This window comes from Callorhinus ursinus, unplaced genomic scaffold, assembly GCF_003265705.2.
Source record: "Callorhinus ursinus isolate GAN/ISIS: 27379988/994484 unplaced genomic scaffold, GSC_fseal_2.0 scaffold11, whole genome shotgun sequence".
Taxonomy (NCBI): domain Eukaryota; kingdom Metazoa; phylum Chordata; class Mammalia; order Carnivora; family Otariidae; genus Callorhinus; species Callorhinus ursinus.
Window position 1 is genome coordinate 23901302 of NW_027397073.1, and position 14107 is coordinate 23915408.

The following is a 14107-nucleotide window of genomic DNA, read 5'->3' on the forward strand; positions in this document are numbered from 1 at the left end:
CTTGAAAGTCGAGTGACTTGATCCCTCTGAGCCTCAGTTTGCTTATCCATAAAATGGGGCTGCTAGGGCTGTAAGAGTGTAAGTGATTGAACATGCACAAAGGGTCTGGTCTGCCCTGGGGAGCTCAGGAAGGGGTTATCACTATTATGTTCATGCTGCTTCCTTTTCCTACCCCGGCCATCTTCTCATCCAGTCACACAAGTGACAGGTCATTGGTCAGGTCCCTGCGGTTGTGGAGTATTGTGCTGGGCACTGTAGGGAATCCGAAACAAGCATAGCATGCTTGGCACCCGCCACCAGGTTGGAAAGATGAAGCAGGCCCATGTGCACACAGGCCCGGATACCTATACACTCTTTGGTGGCTCCCATGGCCGGTCTTCATCCTCCTCTTTGGAACAACTTTATCTGGTGCTTGACAGTTTCTGGTCTTCTGTTAGGCTTGGTGAACAGAGGATGGCTCTCACCCACATGGATGCTGTATTCCAAGGGAACGGTCTTATGCCAACGAGGCCAACAGCACCACCACCCTAATGACTTCCTGTGCACCCCCATGTGCCATCGCCTGTGACAGGCATTTTATGTTCACTCTCATTTGATCCTCTAGGGGCTTTGTGAGGTCATTTCACAGAAGAGGAAATTGTGGTTCAGGGACTTCAAGTACCTTGATGAGATCACAGAATTAGAAAATTCTAAAGCCAGCATTCCAACCGTGGTCTCTCTGATCCCACAGCCATAAGGAGGGTGATGCTAGGTTTTTTTTAACCCCAAACATCACTAAACTGTGAGCCCTTCCCTGGGCCTTGTCCTTGCCAAGATGGATTCCCAGCATTGAAAGCAGGCTCACAGTCACTTTGCTCATGCAGGGTTGGTAAGATGACCAGAGGAGCAGGCTTCTGTAGTGCCCTCGAGGCTTTCATGTGCTTCCTAGGGGAAAGGAGAGGGAGAGAACACAAAGAATGCCAGAGTGGGCTGTGTAGTGTGGAGACAGAATTCGAGTTAGTCACCAGGTATTGCCCCGGAGGTCACGCCGTTGTATCGCATCTGTTCTAGGCTAGGCAGTTTGGAAGCTTCACATGACCCCAGTAGGGGCAAGAACATAAATAAACCATTTTATACCTAACCCCCTGCCCCAGATAGCAGCCCAAAAGCACTGCACAGATAGCAGTAAAATGTCCTTGCTGCTCCACTCTTGCGAAAGACCAGGCTTCCCAAGAAGCCGTGGTCCGGGTTGTTGTTGTTGCCTGTGTGAGTTTGACAGGGTGTCTTGTTTGCTGGGGTCCTTAGTGGGGAAGCTCAAGTACGGGGCTGGGAGACACTGGGTACCTGCCCCTGCTCAGCCTGTAAATGACAATGCCTGCTCAGGGAGGGAGGCACATCTTCCTGAGGGACAGGAGCAGAAAGGATTGGCCATTTGAAAAACACAAGTACAGGTAGGACCTGGGTATTGTTGTTATTGTTATTGTGGCCATTGATGATGGACCACAAAAGATATTTGCGTGATCAAAATTTGCCAATTAACCCTCTGAGTTACAGTCTAGTCGGAGGGACAGTAGGCTTTATTGGCAACGCTGCACGCTGCCGTGAGCCCCACAGCCATTGGGCCTTGCATTGGCTTTGCTGATTTCTGAAGTTAATGTGAGAGGTTAAAAATAAATCTGATATTTTACAACCCACGTGCTGGAACATCAAAGAGAAGCAGATTTAAAAGGCCTATTTTTAAAAAGATTTTTGCCTTAAGCTTCCTGCTTGGCAAACATCTGTGAGTGGTGGCAGGTGTTCTCTACCCTGGGCAGGGTGCCCTATGTGCAGAGGGTGAGCAGAAGAGGTGGGAGGGCTGGATTAGATCTTGCTTTCTTGTACCCCTCCCCTCATTGCTCCACTATGTGCCAGGCACCATTCTCAAATATTTAATCTCACCAAGACCTGATGAGATGATAATCTTCCCATTTTAAACTGAGGCACAGAGGTTAAGTAGCCTGCCCAAGCCCACACACTAGTAAGTAGCATGGCTAGGATTGAAACCTGGCAGTCCGGTTCCAGAGAACATGCTGCCACCTCAACCAAATATAGGATATCTGCACATTTGGAGACTCTTTGGACATGTGAGAATTCCTCAATCCGAGGAAGACTCCATTTTGTTTTGGGTTCCTTCGCATATAGATGGCATCGTCCTTGGACCAGTTGGCCTTTTACAGTGGGGTGTGTGATCCAGTGTCAAGGAATTCCCCTCGCACTCTGTATGCGAGGGGGCATCAGCATAATCACCAGCATAATCTTGGCACCAGGTCTTCAGAGATGCTTGTTGATTGCAGTCTCTTGGCAGATGGGGCTAGCCATTTGGAATTGAATGTCCTTTTGTTCTTTCTGTCATGCCTTGGAGACAACTCTGGTCACTGCTCTCCTGACACAAAGTTCTTAAGCAGAAGGAGAGGCTAGGCAAAGGCATCTGAAAGTATTTGTCAGAGCAGCATGGGGTAGTGGGCAAAGTCCCAGCTGGATGGAGGCCTGAGTTCTCTCTCAGTTATACTTGCAACCAGACCTGACAGCTAGGGATTACGGCCAAATCTATAACTGGGCCTTGAGTTCTTTCGAGGAGATTGGCCCAAGATTTCTAAAGTAACTTCTAGCTCGAAAATTCACTGATACTATGATGTGGCTCAAGTAGTGGTTCCTGACTCCGGGCTGCCCTAGAGGATTACCTGGGGAAGGCTTTTTTTTTTTTTTTTTTTTTAAGGTATCCCCACTGCCAAGAATTCAGCAAAGGAGGAAACTAAAGGATAAATCCAGGGTAACTTACCACCAAAATTCATGTCTAAGGTTTTCTGCACCCAACTAAAGTGACAAGACAGGAAATTGGCACCGAGTTCCCAAGCAAACAAAACAGTTTAGGAGGGTTGGAGCTGTCCCTGGTGCTGACAGTTCTTCCTGCGGGTTTTCGTAATCTGTAGTATCTTAGGCCACATCCTTCATAATATCTTTCAGCAGTAAAAGGACGGTTCCTGGGACCATTTCTTACAGTGTCCCTGATGTAGGCCTGTGCTGTGATATGTTTCTGTCAAAATGATGTAGCCAGTGAACTTGGCTTTCTACCATTCTGGCTTTATTCAAGCACAACATGTAGAGTGACTAGGCCAATTGAATCTACCATTTCTTTTATAATGAGGTCAAGTTTATTAGACCTTTATGAGTACAATGCTGTATTTAAATGTTTTATCTGAAGAAAATATGAGAGAAGTCTGTGGATTCAGTTAGTAGCCTTTTAAATCGGATTGATTCAGTATACTTAGTATACATTCAATAGATATGTTAAGTTAGTTATTTTGATTCATGAGAGCATCCAAATACATTTGAAAAATAGTATAGTTTACAGTTTTATGGCCTCCAGTGCCTCATTTTCCTTAAATGGGGATATTAATCAGTCTCACTACATAGGATTTTCAGGAGTGAATGAGTTAATATATATATGAATTAGGTAGTACAGTGCCCACCCCATAGTAAGCACCCAATAAGTGCTAGTAATATGTGTGGAACATGTTATTTTTCACGATGCAGACAGTCTTGCAATGACTTCCTCACCCCCTTCCTCAGGGGTCTGTAGACCATTGATTGGGAACTACCGGAAACCTCTTCCATACAGTTCTGCACATTGTACACTGCACAAGGGTAGTTGGCAATGGGGACGAGTATGGTTGGGGATCATCCTCTGCTCATCTGACTATGAGCTCTGGAGCACTGCTGCCCTGAGGAAGAGGAGGTGTCCTCTGTTCTAAGCTGTGCACCCCTTGGCCTGTGTCCACCCGGAGAGGCAGCTTTGTGGAGCTCATCCTCCTGGAGGTGGTGCCTTTCCTGGTTCATATAAAAGTGCTGTAGAGGCCAGCAGAGGGCTTGGGCCAGAGGAACAGGTGAATGCCATATCCTTCAGGTGGGGGAAATATTTCAAACATAAAAATTTTTACCACGCAAATTTTTGAGAGGAAAAAAATATATAAGCTTTTGAGAAAGTAATAAATAGCAGAGAGTCTCAACTTACCTCCCCAGACAGGTTCCTTGTTGGCAATTGAGGACAGATCTGTGCCCTTTAGTGGTAGGGGCAGAGTGAGCATCTCCTTGGGATGTTTGAGGAGCCCAAGGAGAATAGGGGGTCTATCTGGAAATCCCCACGCCCTGATATTAGGAAAAGGCCCTCACTGGTGCAGGACAGAGCTGGCCAGGTCTCCTGGTCACACTGACAAGGCAGCACTGAGGAGCTCAGCCTGCCATTGCAGGGAGGGTTTCTGGGATCTATGAGGGAGTAAGTGCCCCCATGTCAGGCTTAGCTGCACAGTTGTGGGCATCTGATGGGGACATCATGGCATGAGGATAAGCCGGGAAACTGCTGGGCTCCTCTGGGGTCTTCCTCTCTGAAATCATACCTCCAGAACATGAAACATGCAGCTGCAATGAGTCCCCAGTGATTATTTTTGGATGCTGATGATGAAATGAGCTGCCCAGGTGCTGCTGTTAGGAGTCTCCCCACCACCTCCGGGGACCAGCAGAGCGTTCAGAGCATCTCTCCCCGGGACTCCCCGCAGAACTGAGCGAAGGAGACAGCTCCTGTTTATTGGGCACTTACTGTGTGCCAGGCACCAGCAAACCACTGGATCTCCCGGCATCTGATAAAAACCCTGAGGAAGGACTTACTCTCGGTCCCCCTTTCACACACAAGGAAACTGGGGCACAGAGAGAGGTGGACGGACCTGATCAGACAGACGCAACTGATCAAGGATAGAGCCGGCATAGGAACACAGGTCTGTCCGCCTCCAGCCCCTCTTAACTCCGTGGCATCCTGAGTCCCATGTCCACCTGGGTGTCAGGAGCCACAAAGAGCTGGCCTCCCAGAGGACAGTTTTCTTTGCATCAGGGTCCTAGAGTGTTATCTGTGTCCATAGAAGGATGCCGTCATCTGCCGATCTGCAGAACAGTTCTCCCTGAGATTTTTCCAGAGGAGCAGACTATGCCTGTGCCCCTGGCTGCCACCACATTTCGTGCCTCCTTCCACACCCCACACTAGCTCCAGCTAGAAACCCCCCAGCTCAGTCCTCTGCTCCACTCTCACGGTGATCTGACCCAGCTGTGCCACCTGGAGATGACAGTTGAGCTGAACCTCACTTCTAGCCCCGAGTGGAGGAAAGTTGACACATCTCATCTCCTCCTCCCTGAACCCACTCCCCTAGGGCAGGGACCGTTCAGCCTCCGAGGTGGGGGACCCGGACCAGAGTTGACGTGGGAGGTACAGACAGGATTGAGTTTTCTAAACAGATGACCCCTAACTGGATTTCCTGTGATTACTTCCAGCAAGGCTGACTGCCAGACCAGACCTAGGGGCATGTCAGGTTGTGACCGGAAGGTGTCCCTGGACTGTAGGAGGATCTCTCTTGGCAGTATCAAAGCAGGATGTGTTCTGCTTAGGCACCCACAGCAGGTCCCAGGCTGGAGGTCCCACAGCATGCATGGGCTCCTGTGGGGTCCAACAGCTGTTCTGCTACTCTGCACAGCTTTCTGTGAAGCTTCCTTTCTGATGTGAATTAGTCATTGATTTCTGATGCCCTGGCTTACTGGTATGTTAGCCAACAGCTCTGGTCTACTTGGAGCTCCCACAGAGAACAGCATTGAAGAAAAATGAATGACTATCGGTTGCTTACTTGGAGAACCCCTTCTTCCCTTTGCCCACTGGCCACTTTCAGCTGCTCCTCTCACCACCTGAAGCACCGGTTTTTGCCCACGTTGACACTGGTCCTGGGTCCTCCGCGCTCCCTCTGTGTGAGCCCATCTGGGGTGCTGTGCCTGGGCCCCTTCTGTAGCTGCACCAGGCACATGGCTGGGAGGGGAGGCTGCTTGCTGGCCTGTTGTTGGTTTGGGTGCCCAGTCCGCAGGGGCACAGGGTGGACAGAATCTGCTGGGGCATCTGTGCGTGGCGTCAGAGTCTTCCAGGGCGAGCTGACAGGTGGTGAGAGGGATCCCTAGGCCCCGCAGAGGGCCTCCTTGGAAGAGGGGATGCTAAAGGGGTCCTTAGTCTCAGAGCTAGCGATTAGGTTGCAGCTTTTTGGTGCCAGTGAGTCCAAGGGCAGGAGGGCTCTGTGTGAAAGACCAAGAAAACCTGAAAAGCCAAGGTTGCAGATCCGGGAAGCCAGCTACATTGTTCCCACAACTTAGAATGGGCTGTAAGGTCTGTCCAGCCCCACACAGAAGACCACTGTCAACCGGCTTCTGGCTCTGCCGCGGCTCATAAACGCGGCTTGAACGTCCCTTCTGTTCATTCTTTCCCTCTCTTGCCCCCAGGCTCACAACAGAGTTCTGCCGGCGGGGGTGGGGTGGGGAGATGCCAGCAGAGTACTCAAGCATGCCGTGATTATGAAATCTAATTCCACCTTGGAAGTTCCTTTTTTAATTGCCTTCGTGTCTTTTGCCTGCCCCCATAACTTTGCACCCCGCCGTTTCTCCCCTCTCCCCCCTCTCCCCCTCTGTCGGTGCTCTCACAGAACAAAGAGTTCAAGACGCTGTCGGAGCAGCTGATGGCAGTCACCTCCACACATGCCGTGGAGGTAGAGAAGCTGAAGAAGGAGCTGGCCCACTACCAGCAGGACCACGGTGGGGACAGCAGCCTGAGGCTGCAGGAGGAGGTCGAGAGCCTGCGGGCTGAGCTGCACAGGGCCCACTCGGAGCGCAAGATCCTGGAGGATGCCCACACCAAGGAGAAGGACGAGCTGAAAAAGGTATGTCGAGGCCAGAGGGAGTGGCTTGGCGGTGAGCTGGCTCACAGAGCACCCCTTCGGGGCAGTTTCTTCTTCTAGCTCTAAAATTGCCCTGGACTTTACTGGAGCTTGTGCCCATTAACTGACCATCTCTCTGCATTTAGACGTAAAGTGCTCATGCTTTGGGGGAACCCACACGAACACATGTCCATTCACCTAACACATGTTGATTAAGTTTTGCACATTGGCTGAACACAGTGGCTTTCTCCTGAAAGGAATACACGTGTGTGCCTTTGGGCATATTTCTTATAGTCTAGAATTAGCCACTGAGTCAGCTCTGTGGCCCGAGTTCTCATTAGCAAGAGGCATGGTACAGAGGTAGTGGCTTTTCTTCTTGACGTTGCAGGGATTTGCACAACCTCTAGACATCCCTGCTCATAGTACTCATACTTTGGGGAATTTAACTTAAGTTTGTGTTGATAGTTTTGGCCTGACTCACCCATTCTGGTTGGTGTGCTCTGTAGGTTTTCTCTCCACCCCGTAAAGTAGAACTTCCTGAGATTGGTCCCTACTCCCCCATCTGAAAAGTCAGGATACAAAGATTTCCTTCTCCTCTCCCAAGATAACTGTTCAAGGCAGGGAATGTCACATGCCCACTGGAGAGCCTCCCGTGGACACAGGACACCACTGTTTACTCCTGCATCTCTGCAGTGACTCACAGACCACAGGGCAAATAGCACCTGCCCACTTATTTAGTGCCTCCAATACTGGAGAGTCACAGTGGGTTGAAAATCTAAGGATGGGGGAGGGATTCAGTGTTCCTGATGTTGGAATAAGTTACAGTGTTTAAAAATTAGAGCAGGGATCACCTGAGTGGCTCAGTTAAGCATCCAACTCTTGGTTTTCAGCTCAGGTCATGATCTCATGGGTTATGGGTTCGAGCCCCACATTGGGCTCCATGCTCAATGGGGACTTTGCTTGAAGATTCTCTCTCTCTCTCTCTCTCTGCCCCTACCCCTACACATGCATGCATGTGTGCTCTCAAATATTTTTTAAAAAGAACAGACTGGAGGTGCCTGGGTAGCTCACTCAGTTGAGTGTCCAACTCTTGGTTTTGGCTCAGGTCATGATCTCAGGGTCATGAGATTGAGCCCCATGCTTGGCCCAGCATCCACTTGAGATTCTCTCCCTTTGCCCCTCTCCCTGCACACACACTTGCTCTCTCTCTCTCTCTCTAACAAATAAAGTCTTTAAAAAAAAAAAAAAAGAACAGGCTAAATGCTACCACAAAAAGGGTTCTGGGGTAGACATTGGAATGGCCAGATGCTTCTCCCTGTCCTGCCATTACCAAGTACAAGCTTAATGGCCTTAGTTCCCTCCGCTGTTTTGGGGGGTTTTTTTCTGTAAGTATAGATTATGTCTCAGGCTTCTTCTGGATGTTGCAACTGGCCAACTCCATGAGATGGTATTTGAGGGCTCTAGAAGGAAGGAGACCCGAGCCCTGCTCTGTAGTGCTTCCCTCTTCTCTGCCCCCTTACCTTCTCCTGGCCCAAGCCCTCAGGCACAGCTAGGGAGCACGCAGACTGCTCTGTGAGATGCAAGCCCACAGAGCCTGTTGAGCTGGCTCACGGTGAGCTTGCCTCCATGGTTTCCCTGTCCCAGGCCGGACTTCAGACCACCAGCCACTGCTTTGCCTGAGCCCGGGGATTTCGTTAGCATCAGAGATGGAGTCCACGTGTGGACTGGGTGATGAATGCAGTGCGACGTGGGGCTTCCCCGAGCAGGCAGCCAGCCTAGCCCGGAAATGTAGGAGCTTCTGCCCCCAGTATGTCACCCAGGCGAACCTGCCTGCTCACCCAGCACGAGGCCTGGCATGGACTTCTTTCTTTGGGAGAAAGCATGTGGTACTAGGAAGCTCCTGTTAAAATGTAGCTTTAAGCCTATAACCTACAAACGGTGGAATTCTGCCCTTGTGTCTACTGACCATGGGAACAGATGGACAGTAACCTTTCCATGGGATTAAAAAACAAGGCGGTGGAATCCAAAGGCAGAGAAGATGCCAGGATTAGAACTGGAAACCTTTGAGATTGGAGACCCCAGGAGAAAAAGAAAAGCAAGTTCCCTGCATGGGCACCCGAGTCAGGTGAGGCATGTGGGAAGTCTATTCACCCAGCAGATCCACAAAATCGGGGTGTCTCCTGTCTCCACCCCCCAGGGAGCCCTCGACTCCTTGGCCGCCCAGCCTCCTCACCTGCTTCCCCTTGGGCGCTGTGGTTTGAGGACTTAGCTCTCTAAAAATGTCTAAGTCTCCATCCAAGGGAGCCTGAGGGTTTATAATATGAAGCTCTTCCTGGGCACGGCATAACAGAGAGGAGGGCGCTTTCCTCTGCTCCTTACAAAAATTACTATTTCCTAGGAGTGTGTTGAGCTAGGTCTTAAATACAATGAGAGCTTGGAACTGCCAAGAGAAAACAATTCAAGGACAGTGCAAGAAGGAGAGCAATAGGCACAGAGGCAGAACAAGAAAAGCACCTTCTCTCACTCCAGAATGTAAGTAAATCCCCAGCTAGTAGCAGGAGAAGGAACGGGCATAAGATGATTCATTAGGTGCAATGTCCACCTCTCTCCAAGAGGAGAGAAAGTGGAAGCAAAATAACCTCCTTCTCCAGGGTCTTTAAAACCTTTCTATTCTGGTGGCTGCAGGGAGTGGGTGGGGAGAGGGGCTAGCTTTTATCCCCACCCCCTTCATCTTTTGTGCCTGGTCAGGGTTTAATACTTATCAAAGGCACCATGTCCAATCTTAACAAATGCTGAATAATCAGACAGTTGGTTTCCTCTCAGGCTTCTCTAGAGGCTGCTCTGCCCTGAGCAAGATTGATGAGACAGTCAGAGCACAGTGAGGAGCCGACCGCGGGTAGATGTTAGTTAATGGGTTTGATATGTCCGTCAGCAAATGCTTTATTGGAACTAGCAGCCTGGAAAGCTTTGGGCTCCCCACTGCTGACGATATTCATGGTCTGGCCACAGGACTACACTGCTTTGGGCTGGGAGACGCTGGGTCTCCCTGAGGGCAGGAACTCCCCTCCCTCCCCTCTGTGGCTGCAGACCTGGGGCGGCACCACCACCACCCCCCAAGCCACGTGTCAGCACACACCCTCTCCGCTGAAGGTCTCTGCTCTTGGGGCCTCTCCCTGGGGCAGGTACACCCAGGCCATCGGCCTCCCCTCCTTTTAGCCTCTGGGATGGGTTATTTTCTAAAGCTATCACTGACCCCTGTGCCGACGTTATGTGCAGCTGTGCTTTAGGGACAGTTGAGCTGTTCTGTGTCCATGATGAAAGAGATGTGGCCCCCAGGGCCACCCTTGACATGCAGTCATGACTCATTATCCAGAATCGGCTCTAAAGCTCGCCTGGTAGAGCCAGCAAGGCCTGGCTCAGTGCAGGGTTGCGGACCCTGGCTCTGAGCAAGGGTCCCTGACACTTGGGAGGGATGGAGAGCAGCCCCCAGGCCTGGGTGTTCAGCAGCTAGGGCTGTGTTCAGTATCGTGTCATCTGTCACTGATCTGTCAGCCGCTGGTTGGTGACCTTGGGAAGTTCCAGTGTTAAGGTTTTGGGTTTTTCCAAATAGAAGGGGAGAGATCTGACTTGGGGGGTTAGTGGGGTTCTCACAATGGGGTGTTTTGAGTCTTTCTCCAAAGGTGCAGAGAAGACTTCTCTGGCCAACGGAGACACAGAGTTGTGCTCCCAGAGCTCCAAGGTTTGTGGTTTGTAAGGAGGCTGATGGTTGTTAGAATGAGGACCCCACACCAACTGTGTGGAAGAACATCATCTCGTTGAAGACATCATGGAAGTCCAGGCCCCTCATTCACCAAACAGATAGTTATGGGGTGCCTGTGTGTGTAAGGGACCATTCTACACACTGGGGCAAAAGGAAGCAATTTTTTTTAAAGTCCCTCTCATTCTTATGGAGCTCAAATATTTGGGGTTATGAGAGAATGTACAGACAGGAATCAAATACAGATTATCCATCATGTGCCATAAAGAAAACTAGAGTGAAGGGGACAGAGAGGGACCTCTGGGGGCGGGGAGAGGTATGGGTTTGCTTATGGTGGCCAGAGAACATCTCTCTGAGAAGACACCCGAGTGAGGTGAGGGTGAGCCGTGAGCATTTCTAGGGGATGGGTAACAATTGTAAGCAGCAGGTGCATAGGCCCTGAGGTGGGAGTAGGCTGGACAGGTTTGAGAACCAACAAGGAGGCCACTGGGCTGAGGCAGAGTGAGTGAGGAAAAGGAAGGGTAGGAGGGTGTTGAGGCCAGCGAGGTAGTGGGTCAGGTTGGGAAGGACCTTCTGACCTTGAGGGACCTTCTGACCTTGAGGGGCCTTCTGACCTTGAGGGGCCTTCTGACCTTGAGGGCCACATTAGCCATGAAGTGTCCAGAGAGAGGAACAGCTCTGTCTTGGGCACTAGGCCCTGTAGCGCACACCAGTTCTCTCCCACCCTGAGCATCGTCCTATCACGCTTGCTGTGGGAACCAGTCGTCTGAGGCCTGCTATAGGCTGTTGACATTGCCATTCTTCATACGTCAGCCTTCTGAACGGTCAAGACCCATGGTAGCATAGTAAACAGCTGGGCCTGCTTGCACCCAGACTACTCAGGGCAAAGGCCTGCTATACGCCACCCTGGCTGGCCTTTGGCAAGGTCTCTAACTTTCCTGTGCCTTAGTTTCCCTAAAAGCAAACACTGATGGTACCTACCTCAAAGGTAGTAAGTCAATTTATAACTGTGCTCAAGACATAACAGTAGCTCAATAGATGTTCATTTATCATTCCCTCAACTAGCCTGTAACTTTGTGGAGGTCATGTTCTACCTGAACCTACGTGGACCCCATCCTCATTCTCAGCCCCATGTCTTAGCACAGTGGAGGCTGAATGACAGGAAGGGCACCCATGAGGTAGCCAGGGGTCTGGACTCTGCCATGAACTCCATGGGGCTGTTCCGTGAATGGTGACACAGCCACTTCCTTCTAACAGTGACAGCATCCTCCCCTTGCCTTTGTTTCCCTCACTGTATTCATGCCTGATACAGCCATGTGTCCCAGGTGAGTTCCAATTTTATTTCTGCCCTGTCCTGTGTGTGTGGTCTGTTGTTTTCTCTGCTCAGGTCCCTTCCCCTTTGACTAAATAACTTCCCACTTAGAACGTGCTTTCTATTTGCCTTACTCTCAGAATGGACCAGGATTTTGCAGAACTAAAAGTGTTGTCCCTGCCAAGGGCCATGCCTATAACTTTCTACTAGATGGTTCGTGCACAGCATTGAGGACAGAGGACTCAGGACACAATGGTGGGCAGAAGAGCCTTTCTGATAGGCATTGTCTATAATCAGTTCATCCCATGGTTTTCTGCTAGAAACCTTGCACTTGGCCCTTTTTACAGTTTAAATGCCCAACATGAAAAAAGACAAAACCAAAAGCCCAGAGCTACATTCATATCCCTAAAGATTAACTAGTAAAAGCAGTTGTTTTTTTTTAAGATTTTTAAAATTTTTTTTTGATCCAGAGCAAGAAAGGTCACAGAGGGAGAGGGCGAAGCAGACATGGGGCTCTTTCCCAGGACCCTGAGATCATGACCTGAGTGGAAGGCAAACCTTTAACCAACTGAGCCACCCAGGTGCCCCAGTAAAGGCAGTTCTTGAGCATGAAGCTGGGGTATTTGTTTCATTTTAATATAGCAGGGACTAAATTAGCCTCATAGTGATAGGATTTAGCCCCATCGTTGGTTCTGATGATCTGTCCCAAGTAACCTTGTAGAAGAAACCCTCCCAGTAATATTGCCTGTAGGAATTAAAAGACCCTCTGCCCCCCACCCAGCCCAAGAGAAAATGGAGCTGCTGAATGATGTTTGAGCCCCAAACCCTAGCAAAGGTATTATTTATCATGCTGAAGGGAACACACCTGCCTGGTTCTGTGTTAAGTGTCTCTTCCTCTAGCCTGCACTCCTGAACGTTCACAGAAGGGAGGACATTTAGCTGCAGGAGTTTGTCACCCGTTGTGCCTGCCAGCAATCTCCCCATGTGCTAGCTGGCTGGAAAGACGGAGGGATGGCCAGTACCTGGGCACATGTGATGGGGAAGCAGTCTCTCTGCCCTCCTGGGGTGTGGAGCGGAGTGTGGGACTGAAGAGCAGGAGCGTGGGCCTACCTTCAGAGTTGTGCAGGCAAAGAAGAAAACAAAGCTCCCCCTGTCACTTTGATGTCTGGCTCAGAATAACAAAGCTGAGGTTCTCAGAGGCCTGCCTTCATGAATCAAAGCCGTGGAGGGAGACGGAAGAAAGGAGGCTCAGGCGCAGTAGAACACGTCAGTGGGTACACGCTGTTGACCGTGGCTTGCTCACACTAGTCTCCCCTGATCATAAGTGGTTGCAGTAAAGTTACATGATCTTAGACTACATTCCTGGGAATGGAGGTTTGGAGTCCAGCCTAGTGGTGGTGGCAGGCACGCTCGCCAGCCGTGCCTGACTTCTGCGTTCCGTTGCAGAAGGATGGTGACTGTAGATGCCCCGGCGGGGGGGGTGGTGAGGACGGTGAGTGAGCTGGGACGCCTTCGCAGGGAGCCATCTGTATCTTCAGAGAGTGGGTCTGGGGAAGCAGGCTGGTGACCTGACACAGTGACTCACAGCCGGGTAACTCAGGTGACAGCCCTGTACCTTGTTCTTGGCTGAGGGTGACCGGAGTCCTGCCCTCCAGACGTGGCACCAAGTTGAGCTTCATGTGAGGCCCCATCAAGGCTTTCTTTTGTAGAGCCACACACCTCGTGCTTGCTTTTGTCGGCTATTTTCAGCATGTGCTTTGAGGAACGGGAAAGCTATTTCAATGATTTGCTAAGCTAACTTAAACGTGTTCATTGGGTGAACTGTTTTCAATAATAGGAAATTAGATGCACTTGAAGAGTATTTTTTCCCCCACATTATGTGTTTCTCTTGAATCATTTGATTAAGCAACTCCTGTGTTCTAGATGTTTTAATCGACCATAAACCCATTCATTTGGGGGGGAAAAAAAAAGGAGCTCTTTTTTTCAACGGAGGAAAGCACAGGCCCCTTAACTGGTTGTGCAGGGCTCCTCGCGGGCTCGGTCACCTTGGGCGTGACGTGTCCCGTGATGACGTGACAGCCTGGCAGTGGTCCGCGGGCCCAGGCTGAGTAGGTGGGTGAGGACGCAGAGCAGTCTGACTGTGTCTCTGGAGGGACAAGCAGGCCCTATAAGCTGAGCATGGAGCTCGGGGGCTCGCCCCACACCTTCAGGATAGGAGGCCTTCCTGGAAAAATGAATCATGGTCCAGAGCTAGACAAGGAGGAGAAACTCCCCCCTCCCCTCCCAGGA

At 50.5% G+C, this 14107-nt stretch overlaps 1 protein-coding gene across 3 annotated transcripts in view; it reads left to right on the forward strand.

The window, feature by feature from the left end:
* Positions 1-14107, forward strand: part of MYO5B (myosin VB) — a 345264-nt gene that overhangs the window by 282200 nt on the left and 48957 nt on the right. For all 3 annotated transcript variants that reach the window (XM_025886612.2, XM_073898217.1, XM_073898218.1), the window contains exon 22: positions 6519-6752. In XM_025886612.2, coding sequence (XP_025742397.2) covers positions 6519-6752 — 234 coding nt within the window. The remainder of the gene's footprint in view (positions 1-6518; positions 6753-14107) is intronic.